The sequence below is a fragment of the Lontra canadensis genome, unplaced genomic scaffold, assembly GCF_010015895.1.
Source record: "Lontra canadensis isolate GAN:19392208 unplaced genomic scaffold, GSC_riverotter_1.0 scaffold204, whole genome shotgun sequence".
NCBI lineage: Eukaryota > Metazoa > Chordata > Mammalia > Carnivora > Mustelidae > Lontra > Lontra canadensis.
In genome coordinates this window covers 560,959-583,090 of record NW_022631198.1, presented here as the reverse complement: position 1 = coordinate 583,090, position 22,132 = coordinate 560,959, and the positions used below count along the sequence as shown (strand labels likewise).

Below are 22,132 nucleotides of genomic sequence, written 5' to 3'. Positions count from 1 at the left end.
TGTGGTATATATATATATATATATACAATGGAATACTATGCAACCATCCAAAGAAATGAAATCTTGCCATTTGCAACGATGTGGGTGGTACTACAGGGTATTATGCTTAGCGAAATAAGTCAGTCAGAGAAAGACAATTATCATATGATCTCCCTGATATGAGGAAGGTGAGAGGCAACATGGGGGATTTGAGGGGTAGGAAAAGAATAAATGATACAAGATGGGATCGGGAGGGAGACAAACCATAAGAGACTCTTAATCTCATGAAACAAACTGAGGGTTGCGGGGGGGAGGAGGGTAGGGAGAGGGTGGTGGGGTTATGGACATTGGGGAAGGTATGTGCTATGAAGTGTGTAAACCTGGCGATTCACAGACCTGTACCCCTGGGGCTAGTAATACACTATATGTTAATTTAAAAAAATAAAAAATTAAAAAAAAAGATTCCCATTAAGTTTTTCATTCCAATCACCTCAGCATGGATACCAAAAAGAAAAAAGAAAAGAAAATCTGGTATCTTATTGTTCAGAGCCTGAGTTAGCTAGGTCCTGGGAACCTAGAATTATGCTAGGAAAAAGTCATATAATTCCATGTGCTAACACCAATAAAAATATATGATCTTCCATCTCAGATGGACTTCTGTATTACTTGGAAACCTATCTATGTGTTTGTTGTCTGCTCCTTTCCACCTCCATAACAATTTTTTAAAACTTTCATTATGCACACTCAAGTCTATGATCCCATCATTCGTTGGTTTTAGCAATATTTATTTTATTCCACGAAAAATAGAGGCTATTAGAGGAAATGCCCTCAGTAAAGTGTAGGAAACACCTCATCCAAGTTCTTATATATATATATATATATATATATATATATATATATATATATGTATTTTTTAAGATTTATTTATTTATTTGACAGACAGAGATCACAAGTAGGCAGAGAGGCAGGCAGAGAGAGAGGAGGAAGCAGGCTCCCCACAGAGCAGAAAGCCCGATGTGGGGCTTGATCCCAGGACCCTGGGATCATGACCTGAGCTGAAGGCACAGGCTTTAACCCACTGAGCCACTCAGGCGCCCCTGAGTTTATTACATATTCTTAATCTCAATCTCTCTTATCTCCTCAGACCCTAAGGACTATAATCTAATCTCTCCCCCATAGCTTCTGTTTTCCTCTATATATTGGCTCCTTCCTTTCACTCTCTAAATACAGTCAAGACTTTGAAGAGAAATCTTCCCTTCACAATCACATTCCTTGAAATAATTGTCCATTTGTCCAGTCTAACCTTCAAGCCCTGCACTTAACCTTCAAGCCCTTCCTCAACCCACTGAAGTCTTGGTTCCTTCTATTCTTATCAAAGAAATTGCCCTAAGGTCAGTAAAGAATAATTGGAAGCCAAATCCAATATATACTTTCTACTTCTTACGTCATTTGATTTCTCTGCAACATTTGACACTGTTGACCACTTTCTCTGTAGTGATCATATTTTGTCCATCCAACTTGGGAAACCACCCTTCTGTCCTTAATCCATTTGGTTTACATGTGGCTGACTCCATCTTTTTATTTCCAGGGACAGGTGGTGATCCAAACCGGATCAATCAGAATATTCACCACCCCTTCACTGCTGTGGATGGTTCAGAAATAGGCATATAATTTATACCAAGTCAACTAAAACCTTTCTCAGATTTTCCCCCAGATTTTTTAAACTGAAATTTTAATGGCAGATTTTTAAAAAATCAATGATTATAAAGATTATGCAAATCTAAGGCTGCTGGTGACCATTTTTATCAACATGTGAGGACAACCAGTTTAAAAATTAGTTCAACAGAAGAAGTTAGAAACTGGATTTCAGTGATGCCTGAAAACAGTTATGGATTTTCCCCCATATGAACTAATAATTTCCATTTTTAATCTAAGATATATGAGATGGGATTCCATCTTTTCTTCCCAACTCCGCTTTCTGGCGGTGAATTCTCCTTCGCGGGGACACCGAGGAACGGCAGCAGCCCGTGTGTGGGCTCTTTAGCCGCGAAGGTCGAAATGGAGGCTGAGGATTTAAGTGGCAGAGAATTGACAATTGATTCAATAATGAACAAAGTAAGAGATATTAAAAATAAATTTAAAAATGAAGACCTTACTGATGAGCTAAGCTTGAATAAAGTCTCTGCTGATACTACAGATAACTCGGGAACTGTTAAACAATTTTTAATGATGGCCAACAACCCAGAGGACTGGTTGAATTTGTTGCTGAAACTAGAGAAAAACAGTGTCCCCCTAAATGATGCTCCTTTAAATAAATTGATTGGTCGTTACAGTCAGGCAATTGAAGCACTTCCTCCAGATAAATATGGACAAAATGAGAGTTTTGCTCAAATTCAAGTGAGATTTGCTGAATTAAAAGCTATTCAGGAGCCGGATGATGCCCGTGACTACTTTCAGATGGCCAAAGCAAACTGCAAGAAATTTGCTTTTGTGCATATATCTTTTGCACAATTTGAACTATCACAAGGTAATTTCAAAAAAAGTAAACAACTTCTTCATAAAGCCGTAGAATGTGGAGCAGTACCACTGGAAATGCTGGAAATTGCCATTCGGAATTTAAACCTTCAAAAGAAGCAGCTGCTTTCAGAGGAGGAAAAGAAGAGTTTATTAGCATCTATAGTATTGACTGTTCAAGAATCATTCCCCAGTTCACTTGGGCATTTACAGAATAGGAACGTCAGTTGTGATTCCAGAGGAGAGACTATGAAAGCCAGGTTTTTGTATGGAAAGAACCTGCCCCCTCAAGATGCAGAGATAGGTCATCGAAATCCCTTGAAACAAACAAACAAAGTTAAATGGTCATGCCCATTTGGAAGAGTCCCAGTTAACCTTCTAAGTAGCCCAGATTATGGGAAGACAGATGGTTCAGTTGTACCAAGTTATACAAAAAGTAGACAGACCTCTGGATCAGAACGCCGAGATATGATTATGCCTGGATCTAAATCAAGTGGAAATGATTCCAGTGAATTGAGAAACTTAAAGTCTATTCAAAATATCCATTCCAAGGAAACTCTGATGTCAGATGAGAAGAGTTCTGAACTTACTACTGATTCAGTAACCCTGAAGAATAAAACTGAATCAAGTCTTCTAACAAAATTAGGAGATATCAGAGTACTGATAAAGATTTTTGAACAAGATCACAAATTGGATGATTCTTGTCCAAACAAAGGCTGACAGATTGACTGAATGTTTTTAATTGGACTGAGGAGGAAAACTGGGACAAATTAGGCTTGCTTAGACTCTTTGGTTTCCAGACTGAGACTTTCCTGGTGTTAGCCCTGGAAATTTCATTAATCAGATTAACCCTCAGTCCCCAACAAACTGGGACTATTAATCACCCTAGAACAGTCTCTTTTGCCGTTATTTTGACTCAGAAGAGATTCCTATTTCTAATATTTGGAAGAAATTTTCATGACATCTATTATAAACTAGTATTACTGAAAAATCATTTTTACCAAATATGCTTAATAGTACCAATCAGACCCCTAATTTAATGTTTTTATAAAAGCTTGTTGAGTACCTACCTTAAAAAAAAAAAAGATATATGAGATGGATTTCTATTGCTTGAAATTGAAAGGGTCTTTACTAATACATCCTTCTTGAAACTCTTCTTATGGTTTCTGTGATTCTAACAAATCCTATTTTCCTCCCTACTCTTTAGTCACTCTCAGACTCCTGTGTTGTTGGGTTTTTTTTTTTTGCCTGTTCTTTAAAAATGTTGCATAAAACTTATAAGTTCTACCATGACCTTTGAGTACCAGCAATAACATCCTGCACTTGATCTTAGCCAAAAGGCCGAGAAGCGATCCCAGCAATAACATCCTGACCTAAACAACAAAAACTTATTTTAATAAACATGTCTGTTATTTAAAAAATGTTGCAGAAGATTCCTTTCATGGTCCTCTTCTCACTCTATAGACATTCTCTCTGTGTGAGCTCATCCAATAATAATAATAACTATAGATGTTTTAGGATATATAATTTCATATATATGCATAATTTTCTCATGACTATCCTGCAAAGTATAATTATTGTTTCCATATTACAGAAATAGAAACTGAGTCTAAACTGAGTAATTTGTTCTAAAGCATGGGGCTAGGAAAGGTGAGAGCTGGAATTTGACCCCTGGTATCTATGATTCCAATGTCCATAATATTTTTAACACAATATTTATTCATTTATCAAGTAAGAGTTCTTACTATATTTCTGACACTGTTCTAACCACTGAGAGAGTTCCTGTATTAATGTGTCTTAATTTCTGAAGATGTGTCAGAAATAGATTGTTCCTCCCTCCAAAATACATGGTTTTAGCCAGTGCAATAAAGCAAAGGAAATAAAAGTTATAAAAATTATAAAGAATAAAGTAGAAATGTTTCTTTTTTGCAGATAACATAATTGAATAAAGCAACAAATATAAATTTAATAAGGTTTCTGCATACAAAGTCAATTTATAAGAAACACTTATAAGTGCATTACTTACTTTAATTGAGGGATGGTAACAGGGACCCTGTTTCTGCTCCGATTACCTGTGCCTGCTAACCTGTAGCTACCATGCATGAGTGCATCCATCCACGCTGGCAGGCTAGTGTCCAGATTGGCAATGCAGGCTGGGGGCTCGGTTGCCTGGAACATGGCAATGCCAAGTGACAAGACCATTGGGAAAGGAGATGATTCCTTCAACACCTTCTTCAGTGAGATGGATGCTGGCAAGTATGTGCCCAGGATAGTGTTTATAGACCTGGAACCTACAGTCATTGATGAAGTTCACACTGGCACCTACCACCAGCACTTTAACCCTGAGAACCTCATCCCAGGCATGAAGTTGCTCCCTGAGAGCTCTACATCATTGGCAAGGAGATCATTGGCCTTGTCTTGGACCAATTCAGAAACTGGGTGACCAGAGCACATGTCTTTAAGACTTCTTGGTTTTCCACAGCTTTTGAGGCAGAACTGGCTCTGGGTTGACCTCCATACTGATGGAACATCTCTCTTTCAATTATGGCAAGAATTCCAAGCTGAAGTTCTCCATTTACTCAGCCCCTCAGGTTTACACAGCTGTAGCTGAGCCCTCACTCCCAACTCCACTCTAGAGCACTCTGACTGTGCCTTTATGGTAGACAACAAGGTTGTCTATGACAGCTACCGCAGAAACCTCAATATTGGGGCACCTGGGTGGCTCAGTCGGCTAAGCATCCAGCTCTTGATTTTGGCTCAGGTCATGATCCCATGGTTGTGAGATCGAGCCCCACACTCACCAGGGAGTCTGCTCGAAAGATTCTCTCCCTCTGCCCACCACCACTTACAAGTGCACATGTGCACTTCCCTCTCTCCTTTTCTCTCTCTCTCTCTTAAAAAAAAAAAAAAAGCCTTGATATTAAATGTCCAAACTACACTAACGTCAACTACATTATTAGCCAGATTGTTCTTCCTTCACTGCTTCTCTCAGATTTGATGGAACCCTGAATGTTGATCTGACAAAATTCTATACCAACCTGGTGTCCTATCCCTGTATCCACTTTCCTCTGGCCACATATGCCCTTGTCATCTCTGCTGAGAAAGCCTACCATGACCAGCATTCTGTATCAGAGATCACCACTGCGTGCTTTGGTTCAGCCAGCCAGATGGTGGAATATGATCCTTGGCATGGTAACTACATGGCTTGCTGCCTATGATTCCCCAAGATGTCAATGCCATTGCCACCATCAAGACCAAGTGCAGCAACCAGTCTGCGGACCAGTGCCTCATTGGCTGCAAAGTTGGCCTAATTACCAGCCTCCTACTGTGGTACCTGGTAGAAATCCGGCCAAAGTATATAGTGAGCTGTGTGTATGCTGAGCAACACCACAGCCATTGCTGAGGCCTGGGCTCACCTGGCCCATAAGTTTGACCTAATGTATGCCAAGTGGTATGCGGGTGAAGGCATGGAGCGAGGAGTGCTTTCTGAGCCCCATTAGGACATGGCTACACTTGAGAAACAGTATGAGGAGGTTGGTGTGGATTCTGTTGATGGAGAGGGTGAAGAAGGAGAGGAATACTAATTACCATTCCTTTCAGCCCTGTATTTTGTCACACTCAGAACTTTAGCTTAAATATTTGCTGACAAGCATTAAAGCTTTCTGGTTATACTGTCTTCACTTTTTAACTGTGATCATGTTTTACTTTTCTATGTGTACCTGTAAGATTTTTCCATGTCTCAAAGTAAAGGTTTTAAGAAAGAAAGAAAGAAAAAAACAATTATATGTATGTATATTAGCAATAAATAATTAGAAAATAAAATATTTTAAATACCATTTTAATAGTATCAAAACCCCTTAACATCTAGAAACAAATCTGACCAAAAATGAGCAAAACCTCAATACTGAAATTGTAAAGCTTTGCCAAAAGACATTAAAGATGTCCTAAACAAATGAAAAGATTTACCTGAGGACCAACAAAGATGGTGGAGGAGTAGGAGATCTTAGTTTCCTCTGGTCCCAGGAATTCATCTGGATAGCTATCAAATCATTCTGAACACCTGCAAACTGAACTGGAGATCTGAGAAAAGAGTAAGTGCAACTCTACAAATAGAAAAGTGATCACTGTCTGCAAGGTAGGAGGTATGGAGATGTGAATTCAAGGTGATATTTGGAGAGATAAGCTGTGGGGGGTACAGAGCCTCCATAAGCCAGCAGGGAGTGATTTCGCAGCAGAGCGCAAAATTGGAACTTTTAGAAGTCTGCTCCTGTGAGGGACATCCCTACCTGAAAGGCACTCGGGTGGTGAAGTGGGACAGAATCCTGGGTGGGACAGTATGGTCTTGGGGGTCACAGGGCGAGTGGGGGGTGCCTGAGTGGGACAGAGTTCTCAGGCATTGGAAAGGGGAAGCTGCCTGAAATCAGTGAGCCCAGGAGTGAGCTTTCAGTTTGGTGTTGGCATATACCATGAACCCCAGCATGATTGGGTGACTGCTCTGCCAGTAGGGGTCCAGCAAGCAACAGAACTGCAGGGAGACACCCCCTTCCTCCCCTGGGAGGAGTGGCGTGGGTGCACACCATAGGAATTTGCAGGGTTTGGAAACTCGAAATGGGGTCATGTGCATGAGAGAGAAATGCTCAGTCACAGGCTGGGTGAGCATAGAGTGTGGACAGAGACCAGGGAGACAGGAGTGATTGACTGCTTTTTCTGAAGGCGTGCTGAGGAGCGAGTCCCTGAGCTTTCCGCTCTAGAGCTGGAGATTGGGAGGCCGCTGTTTTCATTCTCATCTTCTAAAGTGGTGCAGAAAATCTTCAATGAACAAAAGCCACACAGAGAAACCAGAGAAGATGACTTAGCCTGGCCCCTGGCAAGAGGGGTGCAATTCTACCCAGGCAAAGACACCTGGGAATCAATGCAAGATGCCCCACCTCACATTGCCAAAAACATCCAGAAAAGACCAAGTTTACCGATCATAGAGAACTACAAAACTCCAGTGCTAAGGCAAAATAGTATGTAAAATTCATGTTTTTCCCCCCACAATTCTTTAGTCTTTCAATTTTAACTTTTTTCTCCCCCTTTTTAAAAAAATTTCTTCTCCCCTTTTTCAACCAATTTCTTATTTTACCAACTCGTTTTTTAAAAATCTCTTTAAATTTTCATTTTTACAGTTACAGTCTATCCTTTCATTGTGTTTAATTTAATTTTTGTACCTATATGTTTTTCTTTCTTTACAATTTGGGATGCAGTTTTTTCTAACAAACAGACCAAAATACACTCAGGTTATAGTATATCGTTCTGTTCTGTTCACATATCTGTTTATATTCCTTGTTTTTTCCTTTTTTTTTTTGGTCTCAACTTTAATTTTTAGTTACATTCTATCCTTTCATTGTATTTGATTTTATTTTTGTACATGTGTAAGTTTTTCTTTCTTGACAATTTTGGAATCTGGTTTTCTAAGGGGAAAAAAAAGACCAAAATACATGCAGAATCCAGTGTATTGCTCTATTCTGCTCACACGTCTCATTATATTCTCTTTTTTTCTTTTTAATTTTTTTTCAGTTTCAAATCTCTTCTGATTTGTTTAATGTATATTTCTCTGGGGTCATTGTTGCCATTTTGGTATTTTGTTCTCTTGCTCATCTATTCTTCTCTGGACAGAATGACAAGATGGGAAAACTCACCTCAAAAAAAAAAAAAAAAAAAAAAAGAACAAGAGGCAGTATAACTGCCAGGGACCTAATCAGTATGGACATAAGTAAAATGTCAGAACTAGGGTTCAGAATAACAATTATTAAGATACTAGCGGGGCTTGAAAAAAGCATAGAAGACACTAGAGAATCCCTTTCTGGAGAAATAAAAGAACTATAATATAACCAAGTTGAAATTAAAAAGGCTATTAATGAGATGCAATAAAAATTGGAGGCTCTGACTGTGAGGATAAATGAGGCAGAAGAGAGAATTAGTGATATAAAAGACCAAATGATGGAGAATAAAGAAGCTGGGGAAAAAAGAGAAAAACAACTATTGGATCACAAGGGGGGAACTCAAGAGATAAGTGATACCATAAGACAAAACAATATTAGAATAATTGGAATCCCAGAAGAAGATGAAAGGGGGGGGAAGTATATTGGAGCAAATTATAGTGGAGAATTTCCCCAATTTGGGGACGGAAACAGGCATCAAAATCCAGGAGGCACAGAGACCCCCACTCAAAATCAATAAAAATATATAATAGTGAAACTTATAAATCTCAGTGACAAAGAGAAAATCCTGAAAGCAGCTCAGGACGAGAGGTCTGTAACATACAACGGTAGAAATAAATTGGCAGCAAACCTATCCACAGAGACCTGGCAGACCAGAAAGGACTGGCATGATATATTCAGAGCACTAAATGAGAAAAATATGCATCCAAGAATACTATATCCAGCTAGGCTGTCATTGAAAGTAGAAGAAGAGATAAAAAGCTTCCAAGACAAATAAAAACTAAAAGAATTTACAAACACCAAACCAGCCCTACAGGAAATATTGAAAGGGATCCTCTAAGCAAAGAGAGAGCCTAAAAGTAACATAGACCAGAAAGGTCACCTTATAGGTAACAGTAACAGTAACAGTCACCTTACAGGCAATATAATGGCACTAAATTAATATCTTTCAATAGTTACCCTGAATGTAAATGGGCTAAATGCTCCAATCAAAAGACACAGGTATAGAATGGATTAAAAAACAAAACAAAACAAAACAAACAAACAAAAAACAAGATCCATTGATACACTGTCTGCAGGAGACTAATTTTAGACCCAAAGACACCTCCAGATTCAAAGTGAGGGGGTGGAAAACAATTTACCATGCTAATGGACATCAAAAGAAAGCTGGGGTGGGAATCCTTATATCAGATAAATTAGATTTTAAGCCAAAGACTATAATAAGAGATGAGGAAGGACACTATGTCATACCAAAAGGGTATGTCCAACAAGAAGATCTAACAATTTTAAATATCTATATGCCCAACATGGTAGCAGCCAATTATATAACCCAATTAATAACAAAATCAAAGAAACACATTGACAATAATACAATAATAGTAGGGTAAATATGAAGGGATGGAATATGATTATAAAGATGAAATTTTAAAAAGATTTTTAAAAAGGAACTGATAAGAAGTTGGTTGAAAAAAAGAAAGAAAAAATTAAAAAAAAAAGAGGGAGAGAGAGAAAATGTGATCAGGGGGACTAGAACAAAGCCATATACTAGATTTACGGTATATTTTGGTCTGTTAGAAGAAGCTGTATCCTCAAATTTTAAAGAAAGAAAAACTTATATATATACAAAAAATAAGGTTAAGTACAATGAAGGGATAGAATATGACTATAAAAATGAAAATTAAAAAAGATTTTTTAAGAGGTATTAATAAGATGTTGGTTAAAACAGGAAAGAGGAAAAATTCAAATAAAGTAGAAAAAGAAAAAAATAAAGAAAATTTTAAAAATTTAACTTTGAGGGACTCAAGAATCCTGGGGAAAAAAACCCATGAATTCTATGTGCTGTATTCCCTTAGTTCAGGAGTTCCACAGTTCTCATTGATCAAACTTGGTCTTGGCTGGATGTTCTTGCTGATCTCCTGGGAGAGGGGTCTGTTGTAGGGATTCTCAAGTGTCTTTGCCTGAGGTGGAATTGCGCCACCCTTGCCAGGAGCCAAGCTAAGTAACCTGCTTGGGTTCGCGCTCAGGAGCTTTTGTTCCCTGAACACTTTCTGTACTGCTTTGGAGGACAGGAATGAAGATGGCGGCCTCCCAATCTCCTGCCCAGAGGAGCCGAGAGCTCGGGGCCCCCCTCCTCAGTGCGCCCTCAGAGAAAAGCAGTCAATCCCTGCCGTCTCCCTGGTCTCCAGCCACACTCTGTGCTCACCCAGCCGGTGACCAAGCTTTTCTATCTCTGGTGCGCATGACGCCGTTTGGTCTCCAAACTCAGCAGATTCCTGCACTGCATTCCCGCACTGCTCCTCCTGGAGGATGAAGAGGTGACTCTCTCCAGATCTGCAACTTATGGGGACCCTACTCAAAGAGTAGTAGCCCAACTGTGCCTCAGATCACAGTTTATGGCAACCCCGAGCTGAGAGTTCACTCCTCGGCTCTGTCTCTGTAGCCGGCTTCCCCGCTCCAATACCTGGGAGCTCTGCCACACTCTGGTATCCCTGGTCTTTCTGTGACTCCGAGGGACCTGAGACCACACTGTCCCCATGAAGGCTCTGGAGCGATGTCCGTTAGTGGCGCAGACTTCTAAAAGTTCTGATTTTATGCTCCGTGGCTGTACTGCTTCCCGGGAGCCGGCCCCTCTCTCCATGGTCTCTCCTCCCATATATTGCCTCAGATTCCCTTCGCATCCTACCTTCCAGAAAGTGGTCGCTTTTCTGTTTCTAGAATTGCTGCTCTTCTCTTCGATCTCCTGTTGAGTTTGTAGGTGCTCAGAATGGTTTGATAACTATCTAGCTGAATTCCTGGCACCCGACGGAATTTAGTTCTCCTACTCCTCCACCATCTTGCTCTGGCCGGGGAGGGGGGCAGGATGGGACTTTTTCTCCTAACAATATTCTAAAGTAACAGATTAAAATCTACTTCTAATATTTCTTACATTTCACTTTTTTTCTTCCTCAGGAATGCACCTGGAAGAGCAGACAGAAACCTCAGTGTGTTCAATAAAGGCTTCAAAGAATTTGGTGGTTAGAAAACCTGCAAAAGTGATTTTCAATATAGATCCAGCCCCACTGAATTCAAAGCTAGAACAGCCATGGAAGAAAAAATGTCTTGAAAGATTGGAAGCAAAAGCCCGGGCAATGCAGCAGAAAATAATAGACAAGGATAATCTGAAGAAAGAACAAGAAAAAAAGGCTGGAAAAAAACTCCCCAGGGATAATTTGGCCAAAGAGTGGTTTAATGCTGACAACATGACACTGAACACTCGTGCATATTTGCTTGACAAACTTCTGCCTACCTTAGTTCCTGGAGTGGAAAAAATGTTAATGCAAGTGGAAAAGAAGCAGCTTTGGGCAGAGGTTGGTAATACAACCAGGTTTAATCCAATTAATCATTTGGGGGAATACTTAATGAGAAACAATCCTTATTATATCAAAGACTCAGGAATGTCTGGTTATCAAAGGATGATGAGAGATGTCACAGAAGACCTGAAGATTCATGTTCCCAACACTACTGGCAACAGGTAAATTTTTTTATATTTTCAGTTGATGATCTAGATCCTTACATTGAAAGCAAGTAGAATAATAACATATCATACAAATAGGGCTTAAATAATTTTGTAATTATTCAGAAAGTATTTATTGAGCTGCCAGTATGTGTGTCACCATTTATAAGGCACTATGAAGATTAATGAAGCATATTAAAGATGTTCCTTGAATTCATGGTTTTAGTTACTCACTATGATCTAAGGTATATATTTATTTGTTTATCTTCTGTCTCTCTGCACTGGAAAGTAAGCTATATAAGAGTAGGAACTTTTTGGGACGCCTGGGTGGCTCAGTTGGTTAAGCAGCTGCCTTCGGCTCAGGTCATGATCCCAGCGTCCTGGGATCGAGTCCCACATTGGGCTCCTTGCTTGGCAGGGAGCCTGCTTCTCCCTCTGCCTCTGCCTACCACTCTGTCTGCCTGTGCTCATGCTCTCTCTCTCTCTCTCTCTCTCTCTAACAAGTAAATAAATAAAATCTTAAAAAAAAAAAGAGTAGGAACTTTTTAAAAATTTAACTTTTCAGATAGGCCATCTATTCACTTGGTTCAAAAGTCAAAATATATAGTTATACAATGAAAAGTTCCTCTCCCATTCTTATAATCCATCTACCCAGTACTTGACTGCTGCCATAAATAATGGCTATTCTTCATTTTCAGTGGATTTTTCCAGTTTCTTTATACATACAGAAGCAAATGCAAATATAGCTGCTAAATTTTCTTCCTTTTATATAAGACCATCTGACTGAGTTACAAATATTTTCTTCTGTTTTTTACTTGCTATTTACATCTTGTCATACAGAAGATATTTTATTTCTATGTGGTTGAATTTATTTACTTTCATTTTATGGTTTCTAGATTTCCAGTTATTGTTATTTTCAAGATAGTAAAATAATACTTCCATTTTTTTCCTGGAATTTTTATTATTTTAATTCCCATTTTAAGTATTGATCCATTTGGAATTACATTATCCTAATATAAGATGTAAAATATGAATCCAACTTTTTCTTTTCCAAATGGCTACATAGTGTTCCCAATGACAATTGTCAAATAGTCTATTTTGCCCTGCTGTTTGAAACTTTATTACTAAATTCTTGTATATTTTGGAGTGTATGTCTGCATTTTTCTATCCTATCCCATTGACTATCTCCCTATTCATGCACCACAGTGCACTGCTTTAATCACTGAGGCTTTTAAAGATATAGTCGGTCCCTGACTTACAATGATTCTACTTACTGATTTTTTGGTTTTATGTTGGTGTGAAAGTGGTATGTGTTCAGTAGAAATCATACTCTGAATTTTGAATTTTGATCTTTTCCTGGACTAACAAAATGCAGTATGATGCTCTCTTGTGATGCAGGGCAGTGGCAGTGAGCCATAGCTCCTGTCAGCCACAAAATCCATACACTTAAAGTGACTCTGTACCCATAAACCATTCTGTTTTTCACTTTCAGTACAGTAGTCAATCAATTACATGAGATAGTCTACACTTTATAAAACAGGTACTTGTTAGATGATTTTGCTCACTGTAAACTAATTTAAGTGTTCTGAACACATTTTAGATGGGCTCAATACAACTATGATGTTGAGTGGGTTAGGTGTATTAAATGCATTTTCTACTTAGGATATTTTCTATTTATGATGGGTTTATTGGGACATACCCCTATCCTAAGTTGAGGAAGCTCTGTATTTCAATAATTTTCTGTGCTGGTCCCCATTATTTACTCCTTTATTCTGATGTTATTGCTTTTTTTTTTTAAGATTTTATTTATTTACTTGAGAGAGAGAGAAAGAGAGCATTCACACAGAGGGAGAGGGTGAAGCAGACTCCCCACTGAGCAGGGAGCCCAATAGGGGACTAGATCCCAGGACCCTAAGATCATGACCTGAGCTGAAGGCAGATGCTTAACTGACTAAGCCACCTAGGCACCCCATGTTTTTGCTTTTTAATATAAATTTTAGGATTGAGTCATCTACTTGGAAAAAAAAAAGGAGAACAGCAAAACAAACCTTATAGGAATTTCATTGAAATTTGTTTAAATTTATTTATTAACTTAGGGAAAATCAACATCTTTAATGACAAGTGTTTCTATCTGAGAACATATGTCTTTCCATTTGCTCCTCTTATTTTGTATCCATCATTGTTGTCTTAAAGTTTTTTTTCATTTAAGCTTGCATCTCTTGTTAGATGTATTACTAGTTACCTTATTATTTTTTTAAGATTTTATTTATTTATTTGACAGACAGATATCACAAATGGGCAGAGAGGCAGGCAGAGAGAGGAAGGGAAGCAGGGTCGCCCCTGAGCAGAGAGCCTGATACAGGGCTTAATCCCAGGACTCTGAAAGCATGACCTGAACCGAAGGCAGAGGCTTACCCCACCAAGCCACCCAGGCACCCCTACTTTATTATTGCTTATTGACATTGTAAATGGGACTTTCTTTCATTACATTTTCTATCTATATGTAGTTTGAATACATGAAAACCATAAAATTCTGAAAAATCTTCATTCTATGCTACCTTACTGAGTTCCATCATTAATAGAAAAAAATATTTTTTATTTTTATTAAAAGACTTATTTATTTATTTGAGAGAGAAAGAGAGAAAGTGTGCATATGATTGGGGAGGAGCAGAGGAAGAGGGTGAAAGTATTTGAAGCAGACTCCTCACTGAGTGTGGCGCCAGACACTGAGCTTGATCCCATGACCGTGAGATCATGACCTGAGCCAAAACCAAGGATTGGATGCTTAACCAACTGAGGAACCCAGGCGCCCCTATTTATAGAAAAATTTTAGTTGATTATTTGGATTTTTCTAGAAAGGAAACCTTATCTGAAAATAATAGGCATTTTCCTTCTTTGTTTTCAATTTTTATGTTTGTAATATCTTCCTCTAACCTCGTTATATTGGCAATTACTTCCAATGAATGTTAAATAATAATGATGATATGGACATCCTTGTCCTGTTTCGGACTTTAGTAGGGATGATTTTTGTATTATTGCCTGCCTCATCATGAGCAGTTTTTTAAAGCTATATATTAATACCATAACTCTACTTTATTTGGATCTGAAAAAAATGTATTTTATTACATTAGAAAAAAATGTGCAGGGCACCTGGGTGGCTCGGTCAGTTAAGTGTCTGACTCTTCATTTGGACCTGGAATAACTTGATCCTGAAAAATCTTTAGAGAAAACATGATGAGGAACCCTCAACTGCACACACCGCAATTACAGAGAAAAGGATAACTGTTCTTTTGGAGTTTTTTGGTTTCTCTATTATTTATTTCTGCTCTCATCTTTTTTATTTCCTTCCTTTTGCTGGGTTTGGGTTTTGATCTTTTTTTTCTAACCCCTTTAAAGAGTGATTTTTTAAAAAATATATTATTTATTTATTTATTTATTTATTTATTTATTTTTGAGAGAGAGAGAAAGAGCATGTGCAAGTGGGGTGAGGAGCAAAGGGGGAAGGACAAGCAGAGTCCGTGCTGAGCATGGAGCCCAGTGTGGGGCTGGATATCATGACCCTGAGATCATGACCTGAGCTGAAATCAAGAGTCAGACACTCAACCCACTGAGCCAGTTTTTAAAGAAAAACAATGATTGTTAATTTTGTCAAATGCTTGTTCAACATCTGTGGAGATGATCATTTGGTTTTCACCTTAGACCTGTTGATAAAGAATTTTATTAATAGATTTGCTAATTTTGAGCTATGGAAATTCCTGGAATAACTCCCGCTTGATTGCTTTGTATTTGGTTACATTGAAATATGCTTCCTACTAATAAACCAAAATAAATGTTTAATTCTTTCCTTTTAATTACAAGTTTTCAGAATATTATATGTTATATCTCTATGTCTCTATGTGTCTACTTATTTATCTATCTATCTATCTATAGGTGCCTGGAGGAACAACAAATTAAAGATTTCTTGGGGGTTTCCTGGGTGGTTCAATCAGTTAAGCATCTGCCTTTGGCTCAGGGTCCTGGAATGGAGCCCTGCCTTGGGTTGTCATCTTGGCGGAGAACCTGCTTCTTCCTCTCCCTCTGTCTGCTGTTCTGCTTACTTGTGCTCTCTCTCTACCTGTCAAATAAATAAATAATATATTTAAATAAACAAACAAACAAAAATGTTTTTAAAAAACATTTTTTGGGGGGGGATGTTTCCTTTTGAGTATCATTGTAGACACACTGATTTTAATATATATATTCAAGGCATTTTAATCCATTATAGTTACTTTTTCTTTTTGATCCTCAACTTGACCCAACTTTGGCTCCTGTGTTCTTCCAACCTTACTCCTTTAGTCTTTGAAAGCTTCTTGCAATTTTTAAAAAGGATTCGTTGCTACTTTTAAAGGAAATCACTCATCTGGGAGCTAGGAATGCTCATAAATATTGTATTATCATTGCTTCTAGGCTCTTTCAGTACTAACAAATATAATTTTTAAAAATAGGGGTGCCTGGATGGCCCAGTCGTTAAGTGTCTGCCTTCAGCTTGGGTCATGATCCCAGGATTCTGGGATGGAGTTTGCATGGGGCTCCCTGCTCAGTGGGAAGCCTGCTTCTCCCTCTCCCACTCCCCCTGCTTCTGTTCCCTGTCTTACTGTCTCTCTCTCTGTCAAATAAGTAAATAAAATCTTGAAAAAATAAAAAATAAAAATATGAGCAAATACTGATAATTTCATATAAAACACAATGTTTCAGGTTTTTTACCTAATTCCTTGATTTTATACCTCTTTTTTCCCCTAAAAATCTTGGCTCCTAACAACATTGACAGAATTAGTTGTCTTATCCTACAATTTACATAAAATAGTTTCAAAATAATAATACCAACAATCCCAATAAAAGAACTACTAGATTTATTTGCAGATATTTTGTCCTGAAACATATTCTTCTAAATATTCTTATAAATGAAACCATGCAACAACTAGGAGAAACCAAGGATTAATTTCCTTTATTACCAGAGAAAAGCCTTTCTTTAAAAAAGATTTTATTTATTTATTTGACACAGAGAGAGAGATCACAAGTAGGTAGAGAGGCAGGCAGAGAGAGGGGGAAGCAGGCTTCCTGCCAAGCAGAGAGCTGGATGCGGGGTTCGATCCCAGAACTCTGAGATCATGACCTGAGCTGAAGACAGAGGCTTAATCCACTGAGCCACACAGGTGCCTCAAGAAAACCTTTTAAACCATGACTCAAAATCACGAAATTATTCCTAAATTTGATTACATAAAAATTAAAGGGTTTTTGCCTGAGAAACTGAGTCACAATTACTCAATTTTGTTGTTGTAGTACAAAAGTAGTTACACACAATAGGTAAATGAATAAGCATGGCTGAGTTCTAATAAAACTTTATTTGTGAATACTAAAATGTGTCATAGATTTTCTACTATGCCACAAAATATTATTCTTATTTTGATATTTAAAAATTATTTAAAAATTTTTTTTAAGATTTTATTTATTTATTTGACAGACAGAGATTACAAGTAGGCAGAGAGGCAGGCAGAGAGAGAGGAGGAAGCAGGCTCCCTGCTGAGCAGAGAGCCCCATGTGGGGCTCGATCCCAGGACTCTGAGATCATGACCTGAGCTGAAGGCAGAGGCTTTAACCCACTGAGCCACCCAGGTGCCCCTAAAAATTATTTTAAAATGTAGCAGCCAATCTAAGCTGTTGAGTGGTACAATACCAGGCAGCAGGCCAATTTGGGCCTTAAGCCCTAGTCTAGATAACATCTGGGTCTCTTCCTGATCTTAAAACAACAAAACAAAAATAAGACCCTTTGAATGTCTGATTCTCTTCCTGAATCTTCATACTTTCCTTCTAATATCTTCTGGCATGAATACTTGTGCTAAAATTTATAAAAGAACGTAAAATTCTTTATGATTTCTTTCAGTGTTCCTCCTATAGGGTAAGTAACTAATCAGAAGTTTAGAATAACAATTCTTTTGAAATTAAGTACATATATACCACTACAATAAAGCAAGAGATATGTACAGAACTCTTCCTTTGTTTTATTTTATGTGTGGACATGGAATTTTAATTTTCCATTGGAACAGTCTTTCTCAGAGTGTGGTTGCCTATGAATGAAATCAGGATGACCTGGATGTTTGGTTAAAAATGCAGGTTCCTAGCTTCTTCCTCAGATCTTCTGAATCAGAACCTTTAGGCATGCACTGAGAACAAGTTCCACAGGGGGTTATTATGCACCCTAAAAAAAGCTTCAAAACCGGGGGAGGAGTCAAGATGGCGGAGAAGTAGCAGGCTGAGACTACTTCAGGTAGCAGGAGATCACCTAGATAGCTTATCTAAAGATTGCAAACACCTACAAATCCAACAGAGATCGAAGAGAAGAAGAACAGCAATTCTAGAAACAGAAAATCAACCACTTTCTGAAAGGTAGGACTGGCGGAGAAGTGAATCCAAAGCGACGGGAAGATAGACTGCAGGGGGAGGGGCAGCTCCCAGCAAGCGGCGGAGCAACGGAGCACAAAATCAGGACTTTTAAAAGTCTGTTCCGCTGAGGGACATCGCTCCAGAGGCTTAACCGGGGTGAAGCCCACGTGGGATCAGCATGGCCTCAGGTCCCGCAGGGTCACAGAAGGATCGGGGGTGTCTGAGGGTCGCAGAGCTTGCAGGTATTAGAACGGGGAAGCCAGCTACAGAGACAGAGCCGAGGAGTGAGCTCTAAACTCAGGGTTACCTTGAACCGGTCGCAGGCTCGGTCAGCTCGGAGCGCGGCCAGAGGCCAGGGTGACCGGAGTAATTGGGCGCTGTTCTCTCAGGGCGCACTGAGGAGAGGGGCCCCGGACTCTCGGCTCCTCCGGGCCGGAGACCGGGAGGCCGCCATCTTCATATCCGTCCTCTGGAACTCTATGGAAAGCGCTCAGGGAACAAAAGCTCCCGAAAGCAAACCCGAGCGGATTACTCAGCCCGGCCCCTGGTAAGGGCGGTGCAATTCCGCCTGGGGTAAAGACACTTGAGAATCACTACATCAGGCCCCTCCCCCAGAAGATCAACAAGAAATCCAGCCAGGACCAAGTTCACCTACCAAGGAGTGCAGTTTCAATACCAAGGAGAGTAACGGAATTCCAGAGGAGGAGAAAGCAAAGCACGGAACTCATGGCTTTCTCCCCATGATTCTTTAGCCTTGCAGTTAATTTAATTTTTTTTCTTTTTCAATTTTTTTTTCTCTTCTTCTGCCAAATTTGTTTAAACTTTTACCCTTTTTTAACATTTTTTAACTAGCTTATCTAATATATATATATTTTTTCTTTTTTATATTTTTTCTTTTTTCGTTTTCTTTTTTTTTAATTGTTTCTTTCTTTTTTTTTTCTTTTTCTTTCTGAACCTCTTTTTATCCCCTTTCTCCCCCCTCACGATTTGGGATCTCTTCTGATTTGGTTAAAGCATATTTTCCTGGGGTTGTTGCCACCCTTTTAGTATTTTACTTGCTCCTTCATATACTCTTATCTGGACAAAATGACAAGGCGGAAAAATTCACCACAAAAAAAAGAACAAGAGGCAGTACCAAAGGTTAGGGACCTAATCAATACAGACATTGGTAATATGTCAGATCTAGAGTTCAGAATGATGATTCTCAAGGTTCTAGCCAGGCTCGAAAAAGGCATGGAAGATATTAGAGAAACCCTCTCGGGAGATATAAAAGCCCTTTCTGGAGAAATAAAAGAACTAAAATCTAACCAAGTTGAAATCAAAAAAGCTATTAATGAGGTGCAATCAAAAATGGAGGCTCTCACTGCTAGGATAAATGAGGCAGAAGAAAGAATTAGCGATATAGGAGACCAAATGACAGAGAATAAAGAAGCTGAGCAAAAGAGGGACAAACAGCTACTGGACCACGAGGGGAGAATTCGAGAGATAAGTGACACCATAAGATGAAACAACATTAGAATAACTGGGATTCCAGAAGAAGAGGAAACAGAGAGGGGAGCGGAAGGTATATTGGAGAGAATTATTGGAGAGAATTTCCCCAATATGGCAAAGGGAACAAGCATCAAAATCCAGGAGGTTCAGAGAACCCCCCTCAAATTCAATAAGAATAGGTCCACACCCCGTCACCTAATAGTAAAATTTACAAGTCTTAGTGACAAAGAAAAAATCCTGAAAGCAGCCCGGGAAAAGAAGTCTGTAACATACAATGGTAAAAATATTAGATTGACAGCAGACTTATCCACAGAGACCTGGCAGGCCAGAAAGAGCTGGCATGATATATTCAGAGCCCTAAACGAGAAAAACATGCAGCCAAGAATACTATATCCAGCTAAGCTATCATTGAAAATAGAAGGAGAGATTAAAAGCTTCCAAGACAAAAACTGAAAGAATTTGCAAACACCAAACCAGCTCTACAGGAAATATTGAAAGGGGTCCTCTAAGCAAAGAGAGACCCTAAAAGTAGTAGATCAGAAAGGAACAGAGACAATATAAAATAACAGTCACCTTACAGGCAATACAATGGCACTAAATTCATATCTCTCAATAGTTACCCTGAATGTTAATGGGCTAAATGCCCCAATCAAAAGACACAGGGTATCAGAATGGATAAAAAAACAAAACCCATCTATATGTTGCCCACAAGAAACTCATTTTAAACCCGAAGAAACCTCCAGATTTAAGGTGAGGGGGTGGAAAAGAATTTACCATGCTAATGGACATCAGAAGAAAGCAGGAGTGGTAATCCTTATATCAGATCAATTAGATTTTAAGCCAAAGACTATAATAAGAGATGAGGAAGGACACTATATCATACTCAAAGGATCTGTCCAACAAGAAGATCTAACAATTGTAAATATCTATGCCCCCAACGTGGGAGCAGCCAACTATATAAACCAATTAAGAACAAAATCAAAGAAACACATCAACAATAATACAATAATAGTAGGGGACTTTAACACTCCCCTCACTGAAATGGACCGATCATCCAAGCAAAAGATCAACAAGGAAATAAAGGCCTTAAATGACACACTGGACCAGATGGACATCACAGATATATTCAGAACATTTCATCCCAAAGCAACAGAATACACATTCTTCTCTAGTGCACATGGAACATTCTCCAGAATAGATCACATCCTGGGTCCTAAATCAGGTCTCAACTGGTATAAAAAGATTGGGATCATTCCCTCCATATTTGCAGACCACAATGCTCTGAAGCTAGAACTCAATCACAAGAGGAAATTTAGAAAGAACCCAAATACATGGAGACTAAACAGCATCCTTCTAAAGAATGAGTGGGTCAACCAGGAAATTAAAGAAGAATTGAAAAAATTCATGGAAACAAATGATAATGAAAACACAATGGTTCAAAATCTGTGGGACACAACAAAGGCAGTCCTGAGAGGAAAATATATAGCGGTACAAGCCTTTCTCAAGAAACAAGAAAGGTCTCAGGTACACAACCTAACCCTACACCTAAAGGATCTGGAGAAAGAACAAGAAAGAAACCCTAAACCCAGCAGGAGAAGAGAAATCATAAAGATCAGAGCAGAAATCAATGAAATAGAAACAAAACAAAACAAAAAAAATAGAACAAATCAATGAAATTAGGAGCTGGTTCTTTGAAAGAATTAATAAGATCGATAAACCCCTGGCCAGACTTATCAAAAAGAAAAGAGAAAGGACCCAAATAAATAAAATCATGAATGAAAGAGGAGAGATCACAATGAACACCAAAGAAATACAAACAATTATAAGAACATACTATGAGCAACTCTACGCAAACAAATTTGACAATCTGGAAGAAATGGATGCATTCCTAGAGACATATAAACTACCACAACTGTACCAGGAAGAAATAGAAAGCCTGAACAGACCCATAACCAGTAAGGAGATTGAAACAGTCATCAAAAATCTCCAAACAGGGGCGCCTGGGTGGCTCAGTGGTTAGGGCCTCTGCCTTTGGCTCAGGTCACGATCTCAGGGTCCTGGGATTGAGCCTCACGTTGGGCTCTCTGCTCAGCAGGGAGCCTGCCTCCTCTTCCTCTCTCTCTCTGTCTGCCTCTCTGCCTACTTATGATCTGTCAAATAAATAAAAATCTTAAAAAAAAAAAAATCTCCAAACAAACAAAAGCCCAGGGCCAGATGGCTTCCCGGGGGAATTCTACCAAACATTTAATGAGAACTAATTCCTATTCCCCTGAAACTGTTCCAAAAAATAGAAATGGAAGGAAAACTTCCAAATTCATTTTATGAGGCCAGCATCACCTTGATCCCAAAACCGGACAAGGATCCCATCAAAAAAGAGAACTACAGACCAATATCCTTGATGAACACAGATGCAAAAATTCTCACCAAAATACTAGCCAATAGGATTCAACAGTACATTCAAAGGATTATTCACCACGACCAAGTGGGATTTATTCCAGGGCTGCAAGGTTGGTTCAACATCCGCAAATCAACC

At 38.8% G+C, this 22,132-nt stretch overlaps 1 protein-coding gene across 1 annotated transcript in view; it reads left to right on the top strand.

Annotated features, from left to right (window-relative positions):
* EFCAB5 (EF-hand calcium binding domain 5) overlaps window positions 1–22,132 on the top strand; it is a 115,803-nt gene that overhangs the window by 11,252 nt on the left and 82,419 nt on the right. Inside the window, exon 4 of the mRNA XM_032848468.1 lies at window positions 11,145–11,706. Coding sequence (XP_032704359.1) covers window positions 11,145–11,706 — 562 coding nt within the window. The remainder of the gene's footprint in view (window positions 1–11,144; window positions 11,707–22,132) is intronic.